This window comes from Pollicipes pollicipes, unplaced genomic scaffold, assembly GCF_011947565.3.
Source record: "Pollicipes pollicipes isolate AB1234 unplaced genomic scaffold, Ppol_2.1 Scaffold_1600;HRSCAF=1878_pilon_pilon_pilon, whole genome shotgun sequence".
Lineage (NCBI taxonomy): Eukaryota > Metazoa > Arthropoda > Thecostraca > Pollicipedomorpha > Pollicipedidae > Pollicipes > Pollicipes pollicipes.
In genome coordinates, this window is record NW_023595962.1 from 26,901,874 (window position 1) to 26,922,531 (window position 20,658).

The 20,658-nt window shown below is 64.8% G+C and overlaps 1 protein-coding gene across 1 annotated transcript; it reads left to right on the forward strand.

Annotated features, from left to right (window-relative positions):
* The first annotated feature begins 834 nt into the window (after window positions 1–834).
* LOC119089434 (abnormal spindle-like microcephaly-associated protein homolog) lies at window positions 835–20,610 on the forward strand. The gene is made up of 17 exons (XM_037212129.1): window positions 835–848; window positions 5,234–5,366; window positions 6,080–6,289; window positions 7,181–7,246; window positions 7,394–7,533; window positions 7,828–7,989; window positions 8,842–8,957; window positions 11,228–11,338; window positions 12,094–12,223; window positions 12,589–12,695; window positions 13,166–13,307; window positions 14,010–14,208; window positions 15,447–15,622; window positions 16,597–16,807; window positions 17,415–17,517; window positions 20,497–20,527; window positions 20,598–20,610. Exons 1-17 carry the CDS (start codon window positions 835–837, stop codon window positions 20,608–20,610), a joined length of 2,064 nt encoding a protein of 687 aa, XP_037068024.1.
* The last annotated feature ends 48 nt before the right edge of the window (window positions 20,611–20,658 follow it).

Consider the following 20,658-nt stretch of genomic DNA (forward strand, 5'->3'; position numbering starts at 1 on the left):
GACGCCCACCGCCCACTGATCAGAGTGATGTGATGACGCCCACCGCTCACTGATCAGGGTATGCGATGACGCCTAGTGTCTACTGATCAGAGTGATGGGATGTCGCCCACTGTCCGTGGTTTCGTGGCAACCCAGAGCTAGCGACAGCGACTGAGGACTGGGACGCGCCCCGGAGGACATCAGACGCGCGGTCAGACGCCCCGGAGGACATCAGACGCGCGGTCAGTGGTGGTAAGACATCTTCTTCTTTAGCTTAATCACTCCACCGTGACTGAGGTGCTTCTCAAGGCATTAAAAATCGCGCGTGTTCCTCTCAAGGGGTGGGGGATCCAGAATTTCATCAACTGTGTGTGTGGGGGGGGGGGGGGGGGGGCCGCAAATTGTGGAGTCCCATAAAGCCAATGGCCCGTCCAAGTTTTTTTTGCATTCCAGGCATTACATTTTAAGATTTTAGCATGTTGTTTTTGTGTGTGAAGCCGTCTAACTGTGCGCAGCCCTCGAAAACTAAGCGTGCTCCGTGTGCACATGCCTTGAGCATACTCATTTTGTTCAGATCATGGTAAATCCTTTCATTTTAAGACTAATTTTCAGACAAAATCATAGCAAAATAACTGAATGTTGACGCTAAATACCATTAGGATTAAGCACGACTTTTATTTCTAAATTATTTACAGCTCGCCGGCTGGTCGATGTGATGAGCTGATGGCTGCTGACAACTGCAGAGTTTTTTGCGCTGTCTGTTATGGAGGAGTACAGCATATTTTAACATTTTGAATGTACCAAGAACGTGGTGTGCTAACATTGCAGGTGTCACTAATTCAATAACTAACGGAAATGACGCGCACGACGTCGGTGGCACATAAAATTATCCTCGACCATTGCGCGTGAAAATTTTTCGGCGCATATCCGATTGCTGCTCCAAGGTAAAACCACTCAGGCCAATAGAGACGGAGCCTGAGCGATCATGGGTGCCGCGGCAGACCAAAAAAGACTTCCGTCAGCAAGAATATGGTCTTCAGAACAAGCAAGAAGAACCCAAGACCAGCGTGGTGGGTCCCTGAACTACCGGGAGTGCCCCAGCAGGCTGACACATCGGACCTCGGCCAGAGCACAGGGCCCTTTGAGGAAAGGGGAATTGCCCAAGACCAACGTGCGTGCATTCATGCCTCTGTGTGATCAAGAGTGCCCGGGCAGATTACCAGGAAGGGGCCCGATAACAGTGAAGGGTCCTCCGCAAACGAGGTCAAAGGGAAAGGAGCTCCATATCCATGAAGAGGGCTCTGAGCATTGAGCGGCTCGGTGCCTTACCTTACACGAGCCCCAGCAACAGCGCAGAGGCCTTCCAAACAAGTGGAAAGAATCCAAGACTAACATGAAAGGTCCCTGAACAACTGAGTGTACCAGCCATATTGAGCCCCGGCTAAAGCCTATAGAGGCTTTTGGGCAAATGAGAAGAATCGGTGGAGGGCCCCTGCTCAATCAGGAATGTCCATCCATGTTAGCAGTTAGTGCTTTAACAGCAGCGGACGGCCCTTCGAAGAAGTGCAAAAAGATGAAGGGCAACGCGGAAGGCTTCTCAACGAAGAAATACCCGAAACACAATATGGATGGCCTAGTAATGATCGGGTGTCTCCGAGCAGGTCAACAGGCAGGGCCCCGACAAGAGCGAGGGGACCATCCACTCAAATAGGAAGTACCCGAGACCCAGTGTGAACGGCCGCTAAAGATCAAGTGCGTCCAGGCGTGCTAACGGATGGCCCTCGACAGGAGCTCAGGACCTAACATTCAAATACCAAAACCCGATGCGCAGGGCCCACGAACAACCTGGTGCAGCCGGGCAAGTTAATTTTGAGGGCCCGAACGACCGAGTGTGCCCAAGCAGGTTAACAGATGGGCCTCCGACAAGAGCATAGATCCCTGAGCAAGTGAAAGAGAACTGGAAGAGCCCTACACCAATGAAAAGGACTGATAGGCATATCGTGAGCGTGCCGGTAGGTTGACCGAGACCAAGGTGAAGGGTTCCTGAACAACCGAAGATGCCCCGGCAGGTTAACATAAGGGGCCATGGATATAGCGTATAGAGCCTTTCGGGCGAATGAAAAGAATCAGGGGAAGCCCCTGATTGAAAAGAGTAACGCGTTAGCAGGAAGGGCTCCAGCAACAGCGCAGGACCCGCCGAGCAAATGCAAAGGAATAAAAGGCAAGTTAGAAAGCTCCTTACCAATTGCATTGCCCCTGCAAGTGGATATATTGGGTCCCCAGAAACAGCGTGAGGTCTCTGGACAGCGTAATGGGGCTTATAATCTCCCAAACACCACTCTCTCAATCAGTGAAGGATAGCTTTGCCTACTCGTAGGGCCCTTCGCTTTCGCTCGCGACTGTTCTTGGTCGTCTGGAAGCCCAAATACGTCCAAGTTTGTTGCGTTTTGAATAAAAAACTACGTCTATTCGGCAGGCTACGAATCACTTTCGGAGCTTATGGGCTGCTTCGCGGTCCAAAGGGCGGGGGAATGGCCCCGTGCCCCCCCCCCCCTCCCCCACTCTGGATCCGCGCCTGGATTGAGTCAACCTTATCGCCTGAGTCAACTAAGAGGTGCCGCCCCTGTGTATGAACATGAATTTACGCACACTGCAACAATGAACTTCTGCACGTTAAACACGTGGTGCGTATTAATGGTACTGGAATGTGTTTTCTTCGTCATGGCTCTTCGCGCGGTAGATTAGCAAAAACCGGGAAAGGAACACTTCAAGACATCTTCACAACAGAAAATTAGCTGCCTCTTCTTCTTTATTTAATAATGGATGCATTACCTCCGAATTCGGATTCAGAACAAATGGGTACTTAGCACTTGCACATATTTTATATATTCGCCTTGAGGGCTGAATAGATCACTATTTTGATAGAAATTTAAGTTCAAAAAGTAAACTAGACTAATGCGTTGAGTTCACTTTTTCTATTCTTTAGGTTTTAGCCTACCAATAAAGAAACAAGTACTATATCCAGTACTTGTAACTTGTGGATGTGGACCATCACTATAAACTCACAAGCGGCGAGTTTGAGTTCAAAAGTTTAAAAGGGGAGAGTGATGCATGGCGCAGGCGAGTGCTTCTGAACTTCTCGTAGTTTCTTTTGGTTTGTTTGCTTACTTGTTCTGGTGCAATCGCTGATTAAATTGTCTTAATTGCATGCCATGCAGCTTTGTTAGGAACGATGATTATCTGAAGGTTTGTTGAAATGGTTGTGTTACGGGCCTACGGCCATTGCCCGTTCACGGGTTGTGATGGTAAACAACACGGTCTGGGGCGGAAACGTCGTGACTGGCCGTTTCAATGGATTTAATCATGGGTAGAAGACAACGATAAAACGAGCTGGACCAAATTTGTTACAAACCATGCATGACTGTCAGCTTAAAGTGACCCAAGTAGACACGCCCTAAAACCCAATCTCCGATGCAAAAATAATTTGGAGCATTCATGCCACTTTGCGAGAATATCCAGCATCTGACCTCATCAGACACTTTTAAAAGCTGATTGGCATTTAACCAGGTCATGTTGAAGGAAACATCCGCATGTTCTGATAACCTGTGAAGGATTTAGGTGTCTGCCTGCAGATGTACTTCCAGATCGGAAGGCATTTATTTTTAAAAGGTTGTGTAGTTGTCAAATGTAAAGCTCTTGTATGTCTTGAGATTTTCAGCTTTGCATACAAATAGCAATGAATGGGTGTTCTATTTTTGTGTTATCCTTAACACAATAATGTTATTTCAAGCATGCTTTGCAACATAAGCTAATGTGTGGTGGTAGAGATTGTGTCATCTGTACTCAGGTTTAGTCATATTTACCATGGATGTATATATGTATATATATATATATATATATATATATAGCATGCATATATATAATGCTATCATTTATCAGGCATGACATATCTGACTTTTGTTGTTATTTTTCAGACCATGGCATCAAAAGCAGTTTCCTTTGAGGTAAGAATGCGTCCTATTCATAACATAATTGCTGTTTATGCTAACTTTCCTGCCAATTTGGTAACTGGTTCCATCTCAGTTGTATGAGGAACACTCTGAAATTGCTAATGCTGATTGTGGTTTGTTGCTTGTCTGCTGACTGTATGATTTCTTATGTTACATCACATGACCTTATCAGGTATGGGCTTTTGCTTTGGAAGGGCACTGGACTCATTGGACCCTGGACTCACTTGTATTGAGCTCCTACCATTTGAAATTTATCAAAGCTGGCCAGAAACTCAGGCATACCCAGCATGAGGCTAGCCTGGACATGAACTGGTGTAATGCATAGAAAGCAACTACACTAGGGAAGAGAGGTCCAGTTGTTGACAACTCTCATGCTGAAGGGATTACTTTGATCAGAGTTCCATGAATACTCAACAAGCATGTGTTATACTGGAACCACTGTCAGTTTCAAATACCATGACACCATGTTAGGCATTGTTTGCATCATTGCAGACTCAGCAGCTGTATTGGGTGGGGTGGAGGCACTGGTGGGCCTGGATCTTACTTGGATACATGTGTGCACTGTTACAGGTGTCATTTGCTTTTGGACTATGCCAGCTAAAAGATACCAGGCATAACACAAGTCAGTCCCTGTGTGTGTGTGTGTGGCTGCTCTGTGTCCCTGACAGTCCACTCATGACTGAGGCCCACCTACAGCAGCTTGACCCTTTGTTGGCTACCACTGTTTGAGCCTGTGATAACCCAGCCCCCACATGCCACTGTGCTCTGCGCCTGTCACAGTCCACATTGGACCAGCTTGCATCTAACTGCGGCCTGACTCCAGGTCTGGCTACAGTCCATGCCTGTGGCGTGATTCTGTGTGTGTGTATGTGTGTGTGTGGGGGGGGGGGCAGAGCATGCGACTGTGACTGTCGGGACCTGTATGACGCCGCAGTTCGTGCCCGTGTCCGCAGTCGTGCCCGCAGCAACCCAACCCTGTGTATCGCCCCAGTCTGACCCCCGACCCAGTCTGACCCCCGACCCAGTCTGAACCCCTGACCCAATCTGACCTGACCCAGTCTGACCTCCTGCCCCAGTCTGACCCCTGACCCAGTCTGACCCCCTGCCCCGGTCTGACACCCTGACCCAGTCTGACCTCCTGCCCCGGTCTGACACCCTGACCCAGCCTGACCCCCTGACCCAGTCTGACCCCGGGCGCGTCGCCAGGTACGGCGGAGCCCGCCCGGGCGCCGGGCGCCGGCCAGCCCGGAGCCGGTGCCCGTGCTGCAGCTGCGCCGGTTCGCAGCCACGCCCAAGGTGGCGTTCGGCACGGTGCGCGTCGGCTCGAGCCGCACCATCGGCCTGATCGTGCAGAACCCCTCCGAGCAGCCGGTCCAGGTGGGTGGCGTGCGGCCGCGCTCGCTGACGGTTTGAAACGGACTCGGTTTGTTTTGGCGCCAAATGACCGCTGCAGCCGGCGCGCCCAGTCACGCCAATAAATCACAAAGGAAGCGGTTTGTGTTCCGGCGCGGCGGGGCTCTTAATCTCAGTAAGGTGGCTCCACAGCAGGCGGAGGTTTGGACGCACCGCTGGCGCCACTGGAGATGGTGGCGTTCGTCGGGCTGGAAACGCGAAAGCAGACTTAGACACGGTGACGTCATCGTTCGGGACAGCCTCGGTGCTGCGGAGCTCTGACGTCACTGGCGTTTTAGTACTCCGGCTGTGGGACCGCGGAGTCCTGGACCACAGAGTCCTGGACCTCAGGGTCTTGGGCCGCGGAGTCCTGGACCACGGAGTCGTGCACTACGGAGCCCTGGATCGCAGGGACCGCTGAGTCCTGGCCCTGGTCCCCCCGCAGCAGGAGTTCGCGCCTGTGGTGGACCCCTCGCTCCAGCGCCGTCTCGCGTGACACCCAGGATGACCTGTCCGTTGGAGCAGGAGCGGGCCCTTTATTGCGGTCTGCGCGACGCGTTGTTGCCATCCGACGCAAATACCCGTGAAATCAACCTTTTGGTCTGCCAGGAGACAACGGCGTCTTTGTGCGATAGTTTTTCACGTGTCCGGTCGTGCCGCTTCCACTCCGTGTCTGACGCTCCGCCCGCTGCCGCCAGCTGATAGTGGAGAAGGTGCCCGAGGCGCTGGGCTTCCGCGTGGACGTGCCAGTGCTGCACCTGGAACCGCTGATGGACGCCGTGCTGGCCGTGCACTGGACGCCGGCGGCCGGCGGCAACCAGCGCGGGGTGCTGGCGCTGCGCACCGACGGCGGCGTGCGCTGCCAGGCGGTGCTGCTCGGCACGGGACGCGCGCCTGACACCAAGAAGGTCAGTCTCCGGCGCCGCCGCCCGTCCCCCGTCTCCCGTCCCCCGTCCCCCGTCCCCCGTCCGCGGTCTCCCATCCGCTGTCCCCTGTTCCCCGTCCGCCGCCCGCCGCCCGCCGTCCCTCGTCCCCGTCTCCCATCGCCCATCCCTCGTCGCCCATCCTCAGTCGCCCATCGCCCGTCCCCCGTACCCCGTCCCCCATCCCCCGTCCCCTGTCCCCCGTCCCCCGTCCCCCGTCCCCCGTCCCCCGTCCCCCGTCCCCTGTCCCCCGTCCCCCGTCCCCCGTCCCCCGTCCCCCGTCCCCCGTCCCACGTCCCCGTCCCCCGTCCCCCGTCCCCCGTCCCCCGTCCCCCGTCCCCCGTCCCCCGTCCCCGTCCCCGTCCCCCGTCCCACGCCGCCCGTCGTCCATCCCCCGTCGCCCACCCTCCGTCGCCCGTCGCCCGTCGCCCGTCGCCCATCGCTAGTCGCCCGTCGCCTGTCTCATGCTCCATGTTTCTGCCCCTGTTCCCCGCGCAGTGTGGCTATGTGCGGGGCTAGTCCAGAGCACGTGCTCTATCCAGTGCAAAGGCCGAGGCGGACTTAGATATAGGGTCGTATTGTGAGCCCTCCTAAGGATGCTGGCAATCGTGTGTCCGCTTGGGGCTGTGCACTACAAGCTCCCCTGAAAACGACAAACCGTGTGACGATGCGTGTGTGTGCTGTGTCAGTGCGCGACATGGTGCACTGGACCTCACTCGGTGCTCGTCGCATCATTCCATGCACGTGATCGTAACACTAGTGCTGTACATTTCACGTGATCGTAACACTAGTACATTTCATGCTGTGTGAGGAAGGAGGTAGCCTTTGAGGGAACGCGTCTGCACATGCGCCACTCACCAGTCGGTTCCCTTCCAGAAGAAGACATCATCGGCCAAGGGCCCGCGCTTCCTGAAGCCTCAGTCGCGGAACGCGGGCACCTCGGCCGGGCGGCCGGCGCCGGCCAAACCGGCGGCGTCCCGGCCGGGCCGCGAGAACCGTCCGCCGGCGCCGAGGGCAGCGGCGGCGGCGGCGGCGGACGGCCTGCTGCGACCCCCGCCGGCGCCGCTCAACTCCACCCACCGGCTGGAGACGTCCACTGACTGCTCGACGCTGCTGGACGCGCTGCGCACGCCGCCCGACTTCTCCGTGAGCCTGATCCGCAGCGAGCCGGCGCCGGCGCCGCCGCCGGCCACGCCGCGGCGGCATACGTTCCTGGCCGAGCCGCCGGCGTCGGGCCGCGCCGGCCGCCGCGAGGCCGCCGCGCCGCCCCTGCCGCCCTGCTCCGTGCCCGAGTCACCACTGCGGCGGCAGACGTTCGTTCGGGCGGCGGGCCCGACATTGGCGGCGCCCGAGGTGGGTGGGGCCATCGCGGAGGAGGAGGGGTTCGTGTTCGAGACGCCGCAGCTGTTCGCGCGCGTAGGCCGGCGGGCGGCGGCTGCGCGCGCGCGCAACCCGGCCGACGGCCAGAGCTCGCCGCAGCACTGGGTGAAGACGCCGGCTTTGTTCGGTCGCGGCGCCGGCAGCGCCAAGGAGGAGCGCCACGAGCGCCACGGCGCCAGAGGCGACCGCGACGTCGCGCAGAACGCAGAGGAGCAGTGCGCGGCGGTGCACGTGGAGACTAGCGAGCAGGACCACGACTGGATGAGCACGCCGGCGCTGTTCGGCAAACGCTTCGGCGGGAGACAGCGCGGCGGCTGTGGCGAGGAGGGGCCGGGGCCGGCCGGAGCCGGAGGACAGCGCGGCGGCTGTGGCGAGGAGGGGCCGGAGCCGGCCGTCGCCGGAGGACGGCGCGGCGGCGTGCGCTACACCGAGGAGCAGTGCACGGTCTCCGTCAGGCAGACGGTCCAGCAGGAGCTCGTGCTGGACGGCACGGCGTTCCGCACGCCTCAGCTGTTCGCGAGGAGCGTGGCGCACACCCAGCCGGACGGCGACGAGCTGTCGCCGCCGGACGAGCCGGCCGGGGAGGACGCGGCGCCGCTCTGGAGCGGGCCTGACCTGCTGCCAGCGGCGGCGGCAGAGCGGGAGGCGGCGGCCCTGCAGACGCCGCCGCGGCTCTCGCGTACGTGGCGCGTGGAGCCGGGCGGTGGCCGGCTGGTGGCGCGCCTGACGCCCGAGGGCAAGCTGCGGGTCACGGCCGGGGCGGAGCGCGCCGGCGCGCCGGCCCAGGCGACCGAGCCGGCGCCGCGCGCGACGGCACCGGCCGCCCGACGCGCGGCCTCCGGCGAACGGGTCCAGTGTGTGCACGAGGAGATCCTGGAGGAGGAGACGCTGATTCGACACGTGTTCGCGCGCGGCGAGGCGGCGCCGCGGCCGGCGCCGCCCGCAGCGCCACTTGGGACCGATGCGGACGCGGAGGCGGCGCCGGGCCTGCCGCCGCCGGCCGCGGCCGACGCCTCGTCGGACGTGTCTGGGAATCTGTCGTCGGAGACGTACGTCAAGTCGCCGGCGCCCTCAGGGCTGGCGCTGCCGCACGTGGAGGCGTCGCCGCCGCCGCCGCCGCCGCCGGCACCTCCGCGCGGTGTGCCGTCACCGCGCAGCCCCGGCGGCGGCCTCAGCTGCATCCGGGAGGAGAGCGGCAGCGTGGCCTCCTCCGGCCGAAACCTGACCTTCTCGCTGGAGGAGACGCCGCTGGAGCACGCAGAGCAGGCGGAGCGCGCGGCCGATGTGGCCGACAGAAGCGCCGGCGCCGGATGGACGGCCGCCGAGCCGGACGCCGTGTTCGACCCGCCCGGCGAGCCGGCCGCCGTCGCCGGCGGCGACTCGGCCGGCGGGCTGCTGTTCTTGCCGCTGTCGCCGCCGACGGCGTGCGCGTCCGACGCCACCGCCGCCGAGTGGACCACGGCTACCGAGTGGCCCTCCGTCGGGCCGTCCGTCGAGCCGTCCGTCGAGCCTTCCGTCGAGCCGGCCATCGAGCCGCGGCGCGCCAGCGGGCTGCTGTTCATCCCGCTGTCGCCACCGGCCGCGGCGCCGGCGCGTCGGGCGGCGGCGGTCGGCGCTGCAGCGCGGCCGCGGACGCGGCGGCCGGCGCTGACCGTCACACCCGGGAAGAGGCGCGCCGCCCGGCTGAGGGTGTCGCCGGCCAGGGCGAACGGTGAGGCGGGCTGACGGGGCGTGTGGGGGAGAGGCAGAGACGGCTGGGGAGGGGACGGGGCGCGTAGTGGGGAGACGGACGGGGGCTGGGGAAGGGGCGGTGAGTATGGACTGGTGAGGGAGGCTGGGAGGGGATGGGGCGTGTGGTGGGGAGACGGACGGGGGCTGGGGAAGGGACGGTGCGCATGGACGGGTGAGGGAGGCTGGGGGGGGGGGGGGGGATGGAGCGTGAGGTGGGGAGACGAACGGGGGCTGGGGAAGGGACGGTTGAGGGAGACTGGGAGGGGATGGAGCGTGTGGACGGGTGACGCTAAGACGAGGACTGGGGAGGGGGTGAGGCGTATGGCGGGGAGAAGGACGGGGGCTGGGGAAGTGACGAGTGAGGGAGACTGGGAGGGGATGGAGCGTGTGGACAGGGTGACGCTAAGACGAGGACTGGGGAGGGGGCGGGGCGTGCACCAGCCAGTGTTGTGTGGCGTAGCTGGTGTCGGCACTGACCGGCCACGCCTGGGGCTGTAGTGGTGACTTGTGTTGTGTTTTGAGCTTCCGTAGATCTTACACGTCATATGCCAATGCTTTACCAATGCATGCCGAATAGCAGCATTTGTTTTTGCGTGATGGTTGTTAGCTGTATACCCTTTAGAATGCTACGTAGTTCACGCAAGAGCGGGGATCAGCAGACGTTTTGACTTCAGCGCCGTCGGTGCGTCTTCAGTGTCCACCGCACCACAGACCGCCCCCCGCCCGCGCCCGTCTGTCGGCGGTGTCGACCTCAGCAGCTGACCCCTCCTCCCCCCCTGTGTCGGCCAGTGGGTGCCGTGGCCCGGCGGGCGGCGGCGGCGACGACGGCCGTGCGACAGCGGCGGCTGGTGCTCAGCAGACCGGCTCGAGCCGTCGCCACCAAACCCAACCCGTTCGCCTCCAGGTGAGCGGCGGCTTCACGACACCATGGGCATGACAAGGTGTGGCTGCCCCGCCCGGCAGGGGGCGTATGCAGCAGCGGCCGGACGGTTTCAAAACTCACATTTCGTATCACGGATAACCAGACGGGGACGATAGCCCGGCCAGTTATCCCATCCGTGATACTGATACTCGTCCCAATCCTTCCGTTAAGCCGTTTGCATTTCGTATTCGCATTTGCTCCCTCTGGAATTTTTGTCAAATCATTGTTGCAGTCGTGGAAGGCAGGCATGTTGGACTTTCTGGTCTGCTAGTATCGCGCGGAAAACCCTGAGGATGGAGCGGTTTGTGTTGAATACCTCCATGTGCACGGTGTGTTATACCGAACAACACGATCGCTACACATGTCTTCGGGGAGTCCAGCGGCGTTTTAAAGCTGCCGCCGTAGCGTGGCTGCTGCCTGTGTCTGAGCGGCCTCACCGCCCTGCCCCGAGAGCGCGAGCCCGCCGCGCCGCTGCCGTAGCGTGGCTGCTGCCTGTGTCTGAGCGGCCTCACCGCCCTGCCCCGAGAGCGCGAGCCCGCCGCGCCGCTCGCTGTAGCGTGGCTGCTGCCTGTGTCTGTGTGGCCTCACCGCCCTGCCCCGAGAGCGCGAGCCCGCCGCGCCGCTGCCGTAGCGTGGGCTGCCGCTGCTGTTGTGGCCTCACGCCCTGCCCGAGAGAGCGCGAGCCCGCCGCGCCGCTGCCGTAGCGTGGCTGCTGCCTGTGTCTGTGGCCTCACGGCCCGAGAGCGCACGCGCCGCTGCGACGGGCCGGCCTGTGTCTGGGGCGGCCTCACCCTGCCCGGCGGACCGCGCGCAGCGCGCCGTGGGCCGGTGCTCGGGCCGGCGCTCAAGAAGCCGCCTCCGTCATCGTCGCCCTGCGTGGTCGCCACCAGCAAACTGTACTACGACAAGGACTTGGCTGCCGAAAGCAGGAGCGCGGCCTTTCACCGCCTGGCTCAACTTCATCCTGACGCCCAGCGAGTACAGCTGCGACGACGTCAAAGGTGCGGGGGAGGGGGCGGTCCGGCGGGCCGGGGCCGGGCGCACTGCACGGCGGAGGGAAACGGTCCGGCGGACCGGGGCCGAGCACACTGCACGGCGGAGGGAAACGGTCCGGCGGGCCGGGGCCGGGCGCACTGCACGGCGGAGGGCTGTTCGGTGGGTTTTCTGACCTGGGAGTGGTCAGCGACGTCAGCTGGTGGTGCGAGAGGCGATGTGTTGGCACGGTACGTGTCAGCGGCGGGTGCGTGGCTTCGAGGCTCGCTGTCAGTTCCGTGTCACGTCAGACCGCCGCCGCCGGCAGAGTCTGACGCTGGCGACCCTAGGGGCTGCATGCGTCGGGAAATGATGAATGTGCCCTCCCCTCGGTATTAACTCCTTCCTGTTCGTGATGACTCCCCCTGTCCATGGTAACTCCTCCCTGTTCGTGATGACTCCCCCTGTCCGTGGCGACTCCTTGCTGGTCATGGTGATTCCTTCCTGTCCGTGGGACTCCTCCATGCTCGTAGTGAATCCTCCCTATTTGTAATGAATCCTCCCTGGTCATGATGACTCCCCCCTCTCCGTAACGACTCCTCCCTGTCGTAGTGACTCCTTCCTGTCCGTGATGACTTGTCCCTGTCCGTAATGACTGCTCCCCGCCCATGGTGACTCCTCCCTGTCCGTAGCGACTCTTCCCTATCCGTAATGACTCCTCCCCGCCCATGGTGACTCCTCTCCGGCCGCCTCCGCTGACTGGTCGTCCGTCTCTCTCGGCCAGTGGACGCCGCGCGGATCCTGCTGGAGGCGAAGCGGACGCGCGTGCCGCCGGCCCCCTCACGAGAGACGCTCTCGCTGCGAGAGTACACGGCCCAGCGCCGGCTCAACCGGCTCCGTATGGACGCCTGCAGGTGAGTGGCGCTCACACAGCGCCGAACAGCTGATCATGACACGGCTCTGGACGGCTGATCATGACACGGTACCGGACAGCTGATCATGGCACGGCGCAGGACAGCTGATCAACGTTCGTTTTTCTTGTTTTTAGTGCTCTTCTTTGTGTCGTGTACACTGTGCCCTCTACGGTTTCCCTTCTTGACCTGCCTTCTTGTTTTTCACGCCGCCGTCCTCTGATTTCTACTTGGCACCATCCATGATCAGTTCGCGGTCACGGTCAGTCGTTACGAGGACAGCCGGAAGCGCTGCATGTACACCGCAGGGCGGCATCTGTCGCGTGCCGCTACACCGCCTGCATCACCGGCGGCGGCTCTGTGCGCAGGCTGTTCGAGGAGCCGCAGATGACCCGGGTCATCCGTAACGTTGAGCGCGAGGTGGAGACGGGCGGACTGCGCGTGCGCCGTGACCGCACCCTGCACGCCGACGTCGGTACGTGTGGCGTCACGCGCCGACCGCGGCCGGCCGGGCGTCGCCTGACCACGCCCGAGAGAGCTCGCGTTCGATCCCAACCGCACGGAACTTTCAATCTCGGCGTGGCGGCTGCAGCGCCTCTGGCATTTGTGGGCGTCGATAGACCGATGTAGCAAGGTCCTTATAAGCGGGTGCAGGGCAGATCTATACGTGGTGTGGTCTGCGGGCCTCCATGTGTGCTCCGTCTGCTCAGATCTGAAGTGTGGTCTGCGGGCCCCCATGTGTGCTCCGTCTGTCCAGGTCTGAAGTATGGTCTGCAGGCCTCCATGTGTGTTCCGTCTGTCCAGGTCTGAAGTGTGGTCTGCAAGCCTCCATGTGTGCTCCGTCTGTCCAGTTCTGAAGTGTGGTCTGCGGGCCTCCATGTGTGCTCCGTCTGTGCAGGTCTGAAGTGTGGTCTGCAAGCCTCCATGTGTGCTCCGTCTGCTCAGGTCTGAAACAGCTGGTGGTGGGCTGGCTGCTGAACTACAACCCGCTGTGGTTGCGGCTGGGCCTGGAGACCGTCTACGGAGAAGTGATCCACCTGCAGGCGCCGGACGACCTCACCACCCTGGCGAGGTTCATCACCACACGGTCAGTGGGCGGCTGGGCGCTGGTGTCATACCGTGGCACTGACGCGCTCACACGCTGACACTGACACCGACGACTCTGGTGGGGCTCAGCAGCCACACGGTCGGTTGGCGGCTGTGCTGATGATGTCCTGGTGTCACGCTGCCGCACTGCTGTCGCCGTAGCACCAACAACAATGGCGTGTCGACGCTAGTGTCGCGGCGACACCGACGCCGCACCGACTCCTGAGGCGGTCGGGTCGTGCTCGCCCACCACCCACGTCACAAACGGCTGGAGTCTCGCTGGTGCCAAGTCACCACCGCGTCAGACTGCACCACGTCAGGCCGACACCACATCTCCCCTCCGGACGTCACGCTGCGGCGCGCCGCGCGCACTGAGCACCGCACAGACGGCCGGTGCCGCGTTTGAAACCCATCGCTCGCGTCCGCGCGCGCCGGGCACCACACAGACGACCGGTGCCGCGTTTGAGGCCCGTCGTTCCCCCGCGCGCACTGAGCGCCACGCAGACGGCAGGTGCTGCGTTTGAAACCCATCGCTCGCGCCGCGCGCGCTGGGCACCACACAGACAGCCGGTGCCGCGTTTGAAACCCATCGCTCGCGCCGCGCGCGCTGGGCACCACACAGACGGCAGGTGCCGCATTTGAGGCCCGTCGCTCTCCCGCGCGCACTGAGCACCACGCAGACCCTCACATGGCCTGCCCTCAGGCTGCTGTGGAGTCCGGAGCTGGCGGCCCGCCACCGCCACCCTACGGTGCCACACCTGTACGGGCCGCAGTGGGAGCCGGAGCTGAAGCGGTTCATCCTGAAGAAGTTCCTGCTGCTCGTCCTGCTGCTGGACGTGGCCAAGAGCCGGCGGCTCATCCACCACGACCCGTGTCTCTTTAACAAGCGCGGCCACATCAAGGTGGGACTGAGGGGCGGGGGCGAGGGCCGGCGCCGACGCCTCTCGGCGCTCGTGGGGCTGAAGGGCGAGGCGGGGGCCGGCGCTGACACCTCTCGGCGCCCGTGGGACTGAAAGGCGGGACGAGGGCCGGCGCCGGCGCCTCTCGGCGCTCGTGGGACTGAAGGGCGGGGCGAGGGCCGGCGCCGACGCCTCTCGGCGCTCGTGGGGCACAAGGGCGGGGCGAGGGCCGGCGCCGACACCTCTCGGCGCTCGTGGGACTGAAGGGCGGGGCGAGGGCCGGCGCCGACACCTCTCGGCGCTCGTGGGACTGAAGGGCGGGGCGAGGGCCGGCGCCGGCGCCTCTCGGCGCTCGTGGGCTGAAGGGCGGGGCGAGGACCGGCGCCGGGCCTCTCGGCGCTCGTGGGGCTGAACGGCGGGGCGAGGACCGGCGCCGGCGCCTCTCGGCGCTGGGGGCTGAAGGGCGAGGCGGGGGCCGGCGCCGGCGCCTCTCGGCGCTCGTGGGGCTGAAGGGCGGGGCGAGGACCGGCGCCGGCGCCTCTCGGCGCTCGTGGGGCTGAAGGGCGGGGCGAGGACCGGCGCCGGCGCCTCTCGGCGCTCGTGGGGCTGAAGGGCGGGGCGAGGACCGGCGCCGGCGCCTCTCGTCGCTCGTGGGGCTGAAGGGCGAGGCGGGGGCCGGCGCCGGCGCCTCTCGGCGCTCGTGGGGCTGAACCGGCTGCGAGGCCTGACGTCACGTCCGCCCACTGGATTGACGTGAAGCTGGTGACAATGAAGTCTCTTAGTTTAACGGTATCCTGTTTGTCGTACTTGGCCTGTGTTTGTCACGGTGGCACATTTGAAGTTCAAATAAGATTTCGCTGTTTTACTAAAAGCAAAGGCATGATAAGGCAAAAAAGGCAAGTGGGGATGATCCGAAGCGGTCTGACTGGGCGACCTCCGGCGCGGGGGTGGTGACCCGACGCCGGCCAGCAGCCGACGAGCGAGTCATCGCAGAGGCTGACCTTCGGCTGATGTGCCGGCAAAGTGGCCTTGACCCAGGGCAGGTCATGTCGGATACCTTTGACGTTTGTCCCGTGACCCAGCTGTTGCCTGTCATATGACCTCACCCAGCCTGTGAAACCAGTCATGACGGGTCCTGCAACCTGACCTGACCTGGTGCCAGCCTTGGGCTGCTAGTGTGACCTGACCTGACCCCTGACCTGACCTGACCCCTGACCTGAGCCGTGCCCTGCCTCGGCCAGGCGAGTCGAGAGTTGCTGGTGGCGTTCTCGCGCGAAATGCTGGCGGGCGAGGGCGACATCACCAAGCACCTGGCGTTCCACGGCTACCGCGTCAGCCACCAGCAGACGGCGCTACACGAGTTCGACTACGCTGTCACCTGCCTGGCCACCGACCTGCGCTGCGGCGTCCGGCTGACGTGAGTAGTGCGCCCGCCCGCCGACAGGCGTCTCCCGCGGCGGCCGCGCGGAAGCCGCCCGCCTGCGGCGCTCGTCCCCACCGTGTTGGCCGGCCGCCACGCCGTGCTGCAGCTGACCGGTGGTGTGTATCCCGCCGTCCAGCGACGCCTGACCCTGCCGCCGTCTCACTGAGCTGCGTTGTGGCCGCTGTGACATTACGGCGCAGTCGAAGCTCCCGAAAGCTGCAATTACTGCCGGCAGTGAGACGCTGCGGCGTCGCTCGTCGCTGTGACGTCGCTCGTCGCCGTGGCGTCGCTCGTCGCCGTGGCGTCGCTCGCCGCCGTGACGTCGCTCGCCGCCGTGACGTCGCTCGTCGCTCGTCGCCGTAACGTCGCTCGTCGCCGTGGCGTCGCTCGTCGCCGTGCCGTCTCTTGTCGCCGTGACGCCGCTCGTCGCCGTGGCGTCGCTCGTCGCCGTGGCGTCGCTCGCCACCGTGACGTCGGTCGCCGCCGTAACGTCGCTCGTCGCCGTGGCGTCGCTCGCCGCCGTGACGTCGCTCGTCGCCGTGCCGTCTCTTGTCGCCGTGACGTCGCTCGCCGCCGTTGCGTCGCTCGCCGCCGTGACGTCGCTCGTCGCCGTGGCGTCGCTCGCCGCCGTGACGTCGCTCGTCGCCGTGGCGTCACTCGCCGCCGTGACGTCGCTCGTCGCTCGTCGCCGTGACGTCGCTCGTCGCCGTGGCATCGCTCGCCGCCGTAACGTCGCTCGTCGCCGTGGCGTCGCTCGCCGCCGTGACATCGCTCGTCGCCGTGCCGTCTCTTGTCGCGGTGACTTCGCTCGTCGCCGTGGCGTCGCTTGTCGCCGCGGCGTCGCTCGTCGCCGCGGCGTCGCTCGTCGCCGTGACGTCGCTCGCCGCCGTGACGTCGGTCGCCGCCGTTGCGTCGCTCGTCGCCGTGACGTCGCTCGTCGCCGTGACCGTGCTGCTCCCGGTCGGCAGGCGGGTGGTGGAGCTGCTGCGGCAGCGGTTCGACCTGTCGGCCCAGCTGCGGCTGCCGGCGCTGGACCGCCAGCAGAAGCTTCACAACAGCCGGCTGGCGGTGGCCGCCGCCGAGCTGCAGCTGGACGCCGAGCCGTGGGCGCGCCACCTGGTGGACGGCCACTGCGAGCGCACGCTCCACCTGCTCTGGCTGCTGGCGCTGCGGTACCAGGTGAGTGCCGGCCGGGGAGGGCAGGGGGCACAGGGTGGGTATCGGGTCTATCCCGCCCCCCCCCCCCCTCTGCGGCTCCATACTCGCCACTTCTGGACGGTTTAGTGGTCCCGTTCGTCACGCTTCTGGTGAGATGGTCCTGGACAGTCTGGGGCGGCGCCGGCGGCCTCCCCGCGTCGGGAACGCCCCGGACTGGCGCGGCCGGCCGGCAGGGTCGTGCCACCGCCTGCGCTGCGACGATGCTGCTTATTGCATGTTTTCGGGCGCGCTGGTTGTAGAGGGCATTTGACGTCCATAACGATGCTGTCACGCAGCACAGCCACGAGCCAGGCCGGCCACGAGAGTGCGCGTTAAGGCCTGCTGCCGGCCGTGTTTCGCCGGGTGACACGAAGGTTGCCGTCAGAGCCGGCCGCGGGAGGGAGCGACGCTGCGGTCCGTGGCGACGCGGCCCGACCTGCGGCCCCCGCCGCCGGTCCTAACCGGGGTGTCAGTGTGTGTGGTGTGCTCCGCGGGAGGGAGCGACGCTGCGGTCCGTGGCGACACGGCCCGGCCTGTGACCGCCGCTGGTCCTGACCGGGGTGTCAGTGTGTGTGGCGTGCTCCGCCAGATCACCGTCGGCCTGGACCTGGACAAGCTGCGCCGCGAGGTGGCCCGCCTGGAGAAGAGCCTCTCCAACAGCTGCTTCATCGGCAACGCCGAGGCCGAGCAGGGTACGTGTGGCCGGCCGCGGTGGGGAGGGTGCCGAGCAGGGTACGTGTGGCCGGCCGCGGTGGGGAGGGTGCCGAGCAGGGTACGTGTGGCCGGCCGCGGTGGGGAGGGTGCCGAGCAGGGTACGTATGGCCGGCCGCGGTGGGGAGGGTGCCGAGCGGGGTACGTGTGGCCGGCCGCGGTGGGGAGGGTGCCGAGCAGGGTACGTGTGGCCGGCCGCGGTGGGGAGGGTGCCGAGCAGGGTACGTGTGGCCGGCCGCGGTGGGGGAGGGTGCCGAGCGGGGTACGTGTGGCCGGCCGCGGTGGGGAGGGTGCCGAGCAGGGTACGTGTGGCCGGCCGCGGTGGGGAGGGTGCCGAGCAGGGTACGTGTGGCCGGCCGCGGTGGGGAGGGTGCCGAGCAGGGTACGTGTGGCCGGCCGCGGTGGGGAGGGTGCCGAGCAGGGTACGTGTGGCCGGCCGCGGTGGGGAGGGTGCCGAGCAGGGTACGTGTGGCCGGCCGCGGTGGGGAGGGTGCCGAGCAGGGTACGTATGGCCGGCCGCGGTGGGGAGGGTGCCGAGCGGGTACGTGTGGCCGGCCGCGGTGGGGAGGGTGCCGAGCAGGGTACGTGTGGCCGGCCGCGGTGGGGAGGGTGCCGAGCAGGGTACGTGTGGCCGGCCGCGGTGGGGAGGGTGCCGAGCGGGGTACGTGTGGCCGGCCGCGGTGGGGAGGGTGCCGAGCAGGGTACGTGTGGCCGGCCGCGGTGGGGAGGGTGCCGAGCAGGGTACGTGTGGCCGGCCGGGGGGAGGGTGCCGAGCAGGGTACGTGTGGCCGGCCGCGGTGGGGAGGGTGCCGAGCAGGGTACGTGTGGCCGGCCGCGGTGGGGAGGGTGCCGAGCAGGGTACGTGTGGCCGGCCGCGGGGGGAGGGTGCCGAGCAGGGTACGTGTGGCCGGCCGCGGTGGGGAGGGTGCCGAGCAGGGTACGTGGTGGCCGCGGGTGGGGAGGGTGCCGAGCAGGGTACGTGTGGCCGGCCGCGGTGGGGAGGGTGCCGAGCAGGGTACGTGTGGCCGGCCGCGGTGGGGAGGGTGCCGAGCAGGGTACGTGTGGCCGGCCGCGGTGGGGAGGGTGCCGAGCGGGGTACGTGTGGCCGGCCGCGGTGGGGAGGGTGCCGAGCAGGGTACGTGTGGCCGGCCGCGGTGGGGAGGGTGCCGAGCAGGGTACGTGTGGCCGGCCGCGGGGGGAGGGTGCCGAGCAGGGTACGTGTGGCCGGCCGCGGTGGGGAGGGTGCCGAGCAGGGTACGTGTGGCCGGCCGCGGTGGGGAGGGTGCCGAGCAGGGTACGTGTGGCCGGCCGCGGTGGGGAGGGTGCCGAGCAGGGTACGTGTGGCCGGCCGCGGTGGGGAGGGTGCCGAGCGGGGTACGTGTGGCCGGGCCGCGGTGGGGAGGGTGCCGAGCAGGGTACGTGTGGCCGGCCGCGGTGGGGAGGGTGCCGAGCAGGGTACGTGTGGCCGGCCGCGGTGGGGAGGGTGCCGAGCAGGGTACGTGTAGCCGGCCGCGGTGGGGAGGGTGCCGAGCAGGGTACGTGTGGCCGGCCGCGGTGGGGAGGGTGCCGAGCAGGGTAAGTGTGGCCGGCCCGCCGGTGGGAGGGTGCCGAGCGGGGTACGTGTTGGCCGGCCGCGGTGGGGAGGTGCCGAGCAGGGGTACGTGTGGCCGGCCGCGGTGGGAGGGTGCCGAGCGGGGTACGTGTGGCCGGGCCCCGCGGTGGGGAGGGTGCCGAGCAGGGTATGTGTGGCCGGCCGCGGTGGGGAGGGTTGCCGAGCAGGGTACGTGTGGGCCGGCCGCGGTGGGGAGGGTGCCGAGCAGGGTATGTGTGGCCGGCCGCGGTGGGAGGGCGCCGAGCGGGGTACGTGTGACCGGCCGCGGTGGGGAGGGTGCCGAGCGGGGTACGTGTGGCCGGCCGCGGTGGGGAGGGTGCCAAGCAGGGTACGTGTGACCGGCCGCGGTGGGGAGGGTGCCGAGCGGGGTACGTGTGACCGGCCGCGGTGGGGAGGGTGCCAAGCAGGGTACGTGTGGCCGGCCGCGGTGGGGAGGGTGCCGAGCGGGGTACGTGTGACCGGCCGCGGTGGGGAGGGTGCCGAGCAGGGTACGTGTGGCCGGCCGCGGTGGGGAGGGTGCCGAGCGGGGTACGTGTGGCCGGCCGCGGTGGGGAGGGTGCCGAGCAGGGTACGCGTGGCCGGCGCGGTGGTGAGGGGGGGGGGGGGGGGGGGGGGCGTGGTCACAGGACAGCCGTGCTGGGGCGCGCACGTTGGTCGCCTGTCGCTAGTGTTCGGAGTTATATATCTCAAAGCCAACGGCGGGGGGTGCACTAGTGAACTACGGTGAGATATGACCTATATGCGTATATATATATATATATATATATATATATATATATATATATATATAAAGGCCAAAAAAGTGGCGGCGGCGACATATATATATATATATATATATATATATATATATATATATATATATATATATATATGACATGCCCAATATATCTGGCATTATATTGCTTGTCATACGATAGGATTAATTATATATTTAATTTCCTAGTACTTAGCCTGTGAGACCACGGCGACGAATCAAAAAGCGTGCTTCCTTAGCAATGGGGAGACCGTATGTCCGCCACGTAAAGCTATTAGCCATGCTTACATTAAGACGAGGAGAGTTTATGGTGTCGAAATCTGCAGTTGTCAGGGCGCGGCTAACGCACGTGGGAGAAATAGGCGCACTGCATCAGGACACGCCGCCGCCGCTTGTTCAGAGATGACCGGGGACGCCGGCGAGCAGCACCCGTCACACACCGGGGTCGAACGCACCGGGCTGCCTGCACCAGCCACACCGCGCCACGCGCTGCGACCAGCGCAGCCGCCGCTCTGTGTGCTCCGGAACACACTGACCCGGCGGTGCCACAGACGGCTGTGGCGCCGCTGACCTGGCCGCCGGCCGTGTCGCCAGGCCGCCTGCTGCTGGAGCAGCTGCCGGCCGAGGCGGCGCCGCTGACCTGGCCGCTGGCCGTGTCGCCAGGCCGCCTGCTGCTGGAGCAGCCGCCGGCCGAGGCGGCGCCGCTGACCTGGTCGTCGACCGTGTCGCCAGGTCGCCTGCTGCTGGAGCAGCTGC

Coding starts and splice junctions, on each gene's coding strand:
- LOC119089434 (XM_037212129.1), top strand. Junction 6,290..7,180: donor GCGCGCCTGACACCAAGAAG/GTCAGTCTCCGG, acceptor GTTCCCTTCCAG/AAGAAGACATCATCGGCCAA. Junction 8,958..11,227: donor GCACGCAGAGCAGGCGGAGC/GCGCGGCCGATG, acceptor GGTCGCCACCAG/CAAACTGTACTACGACAAGG.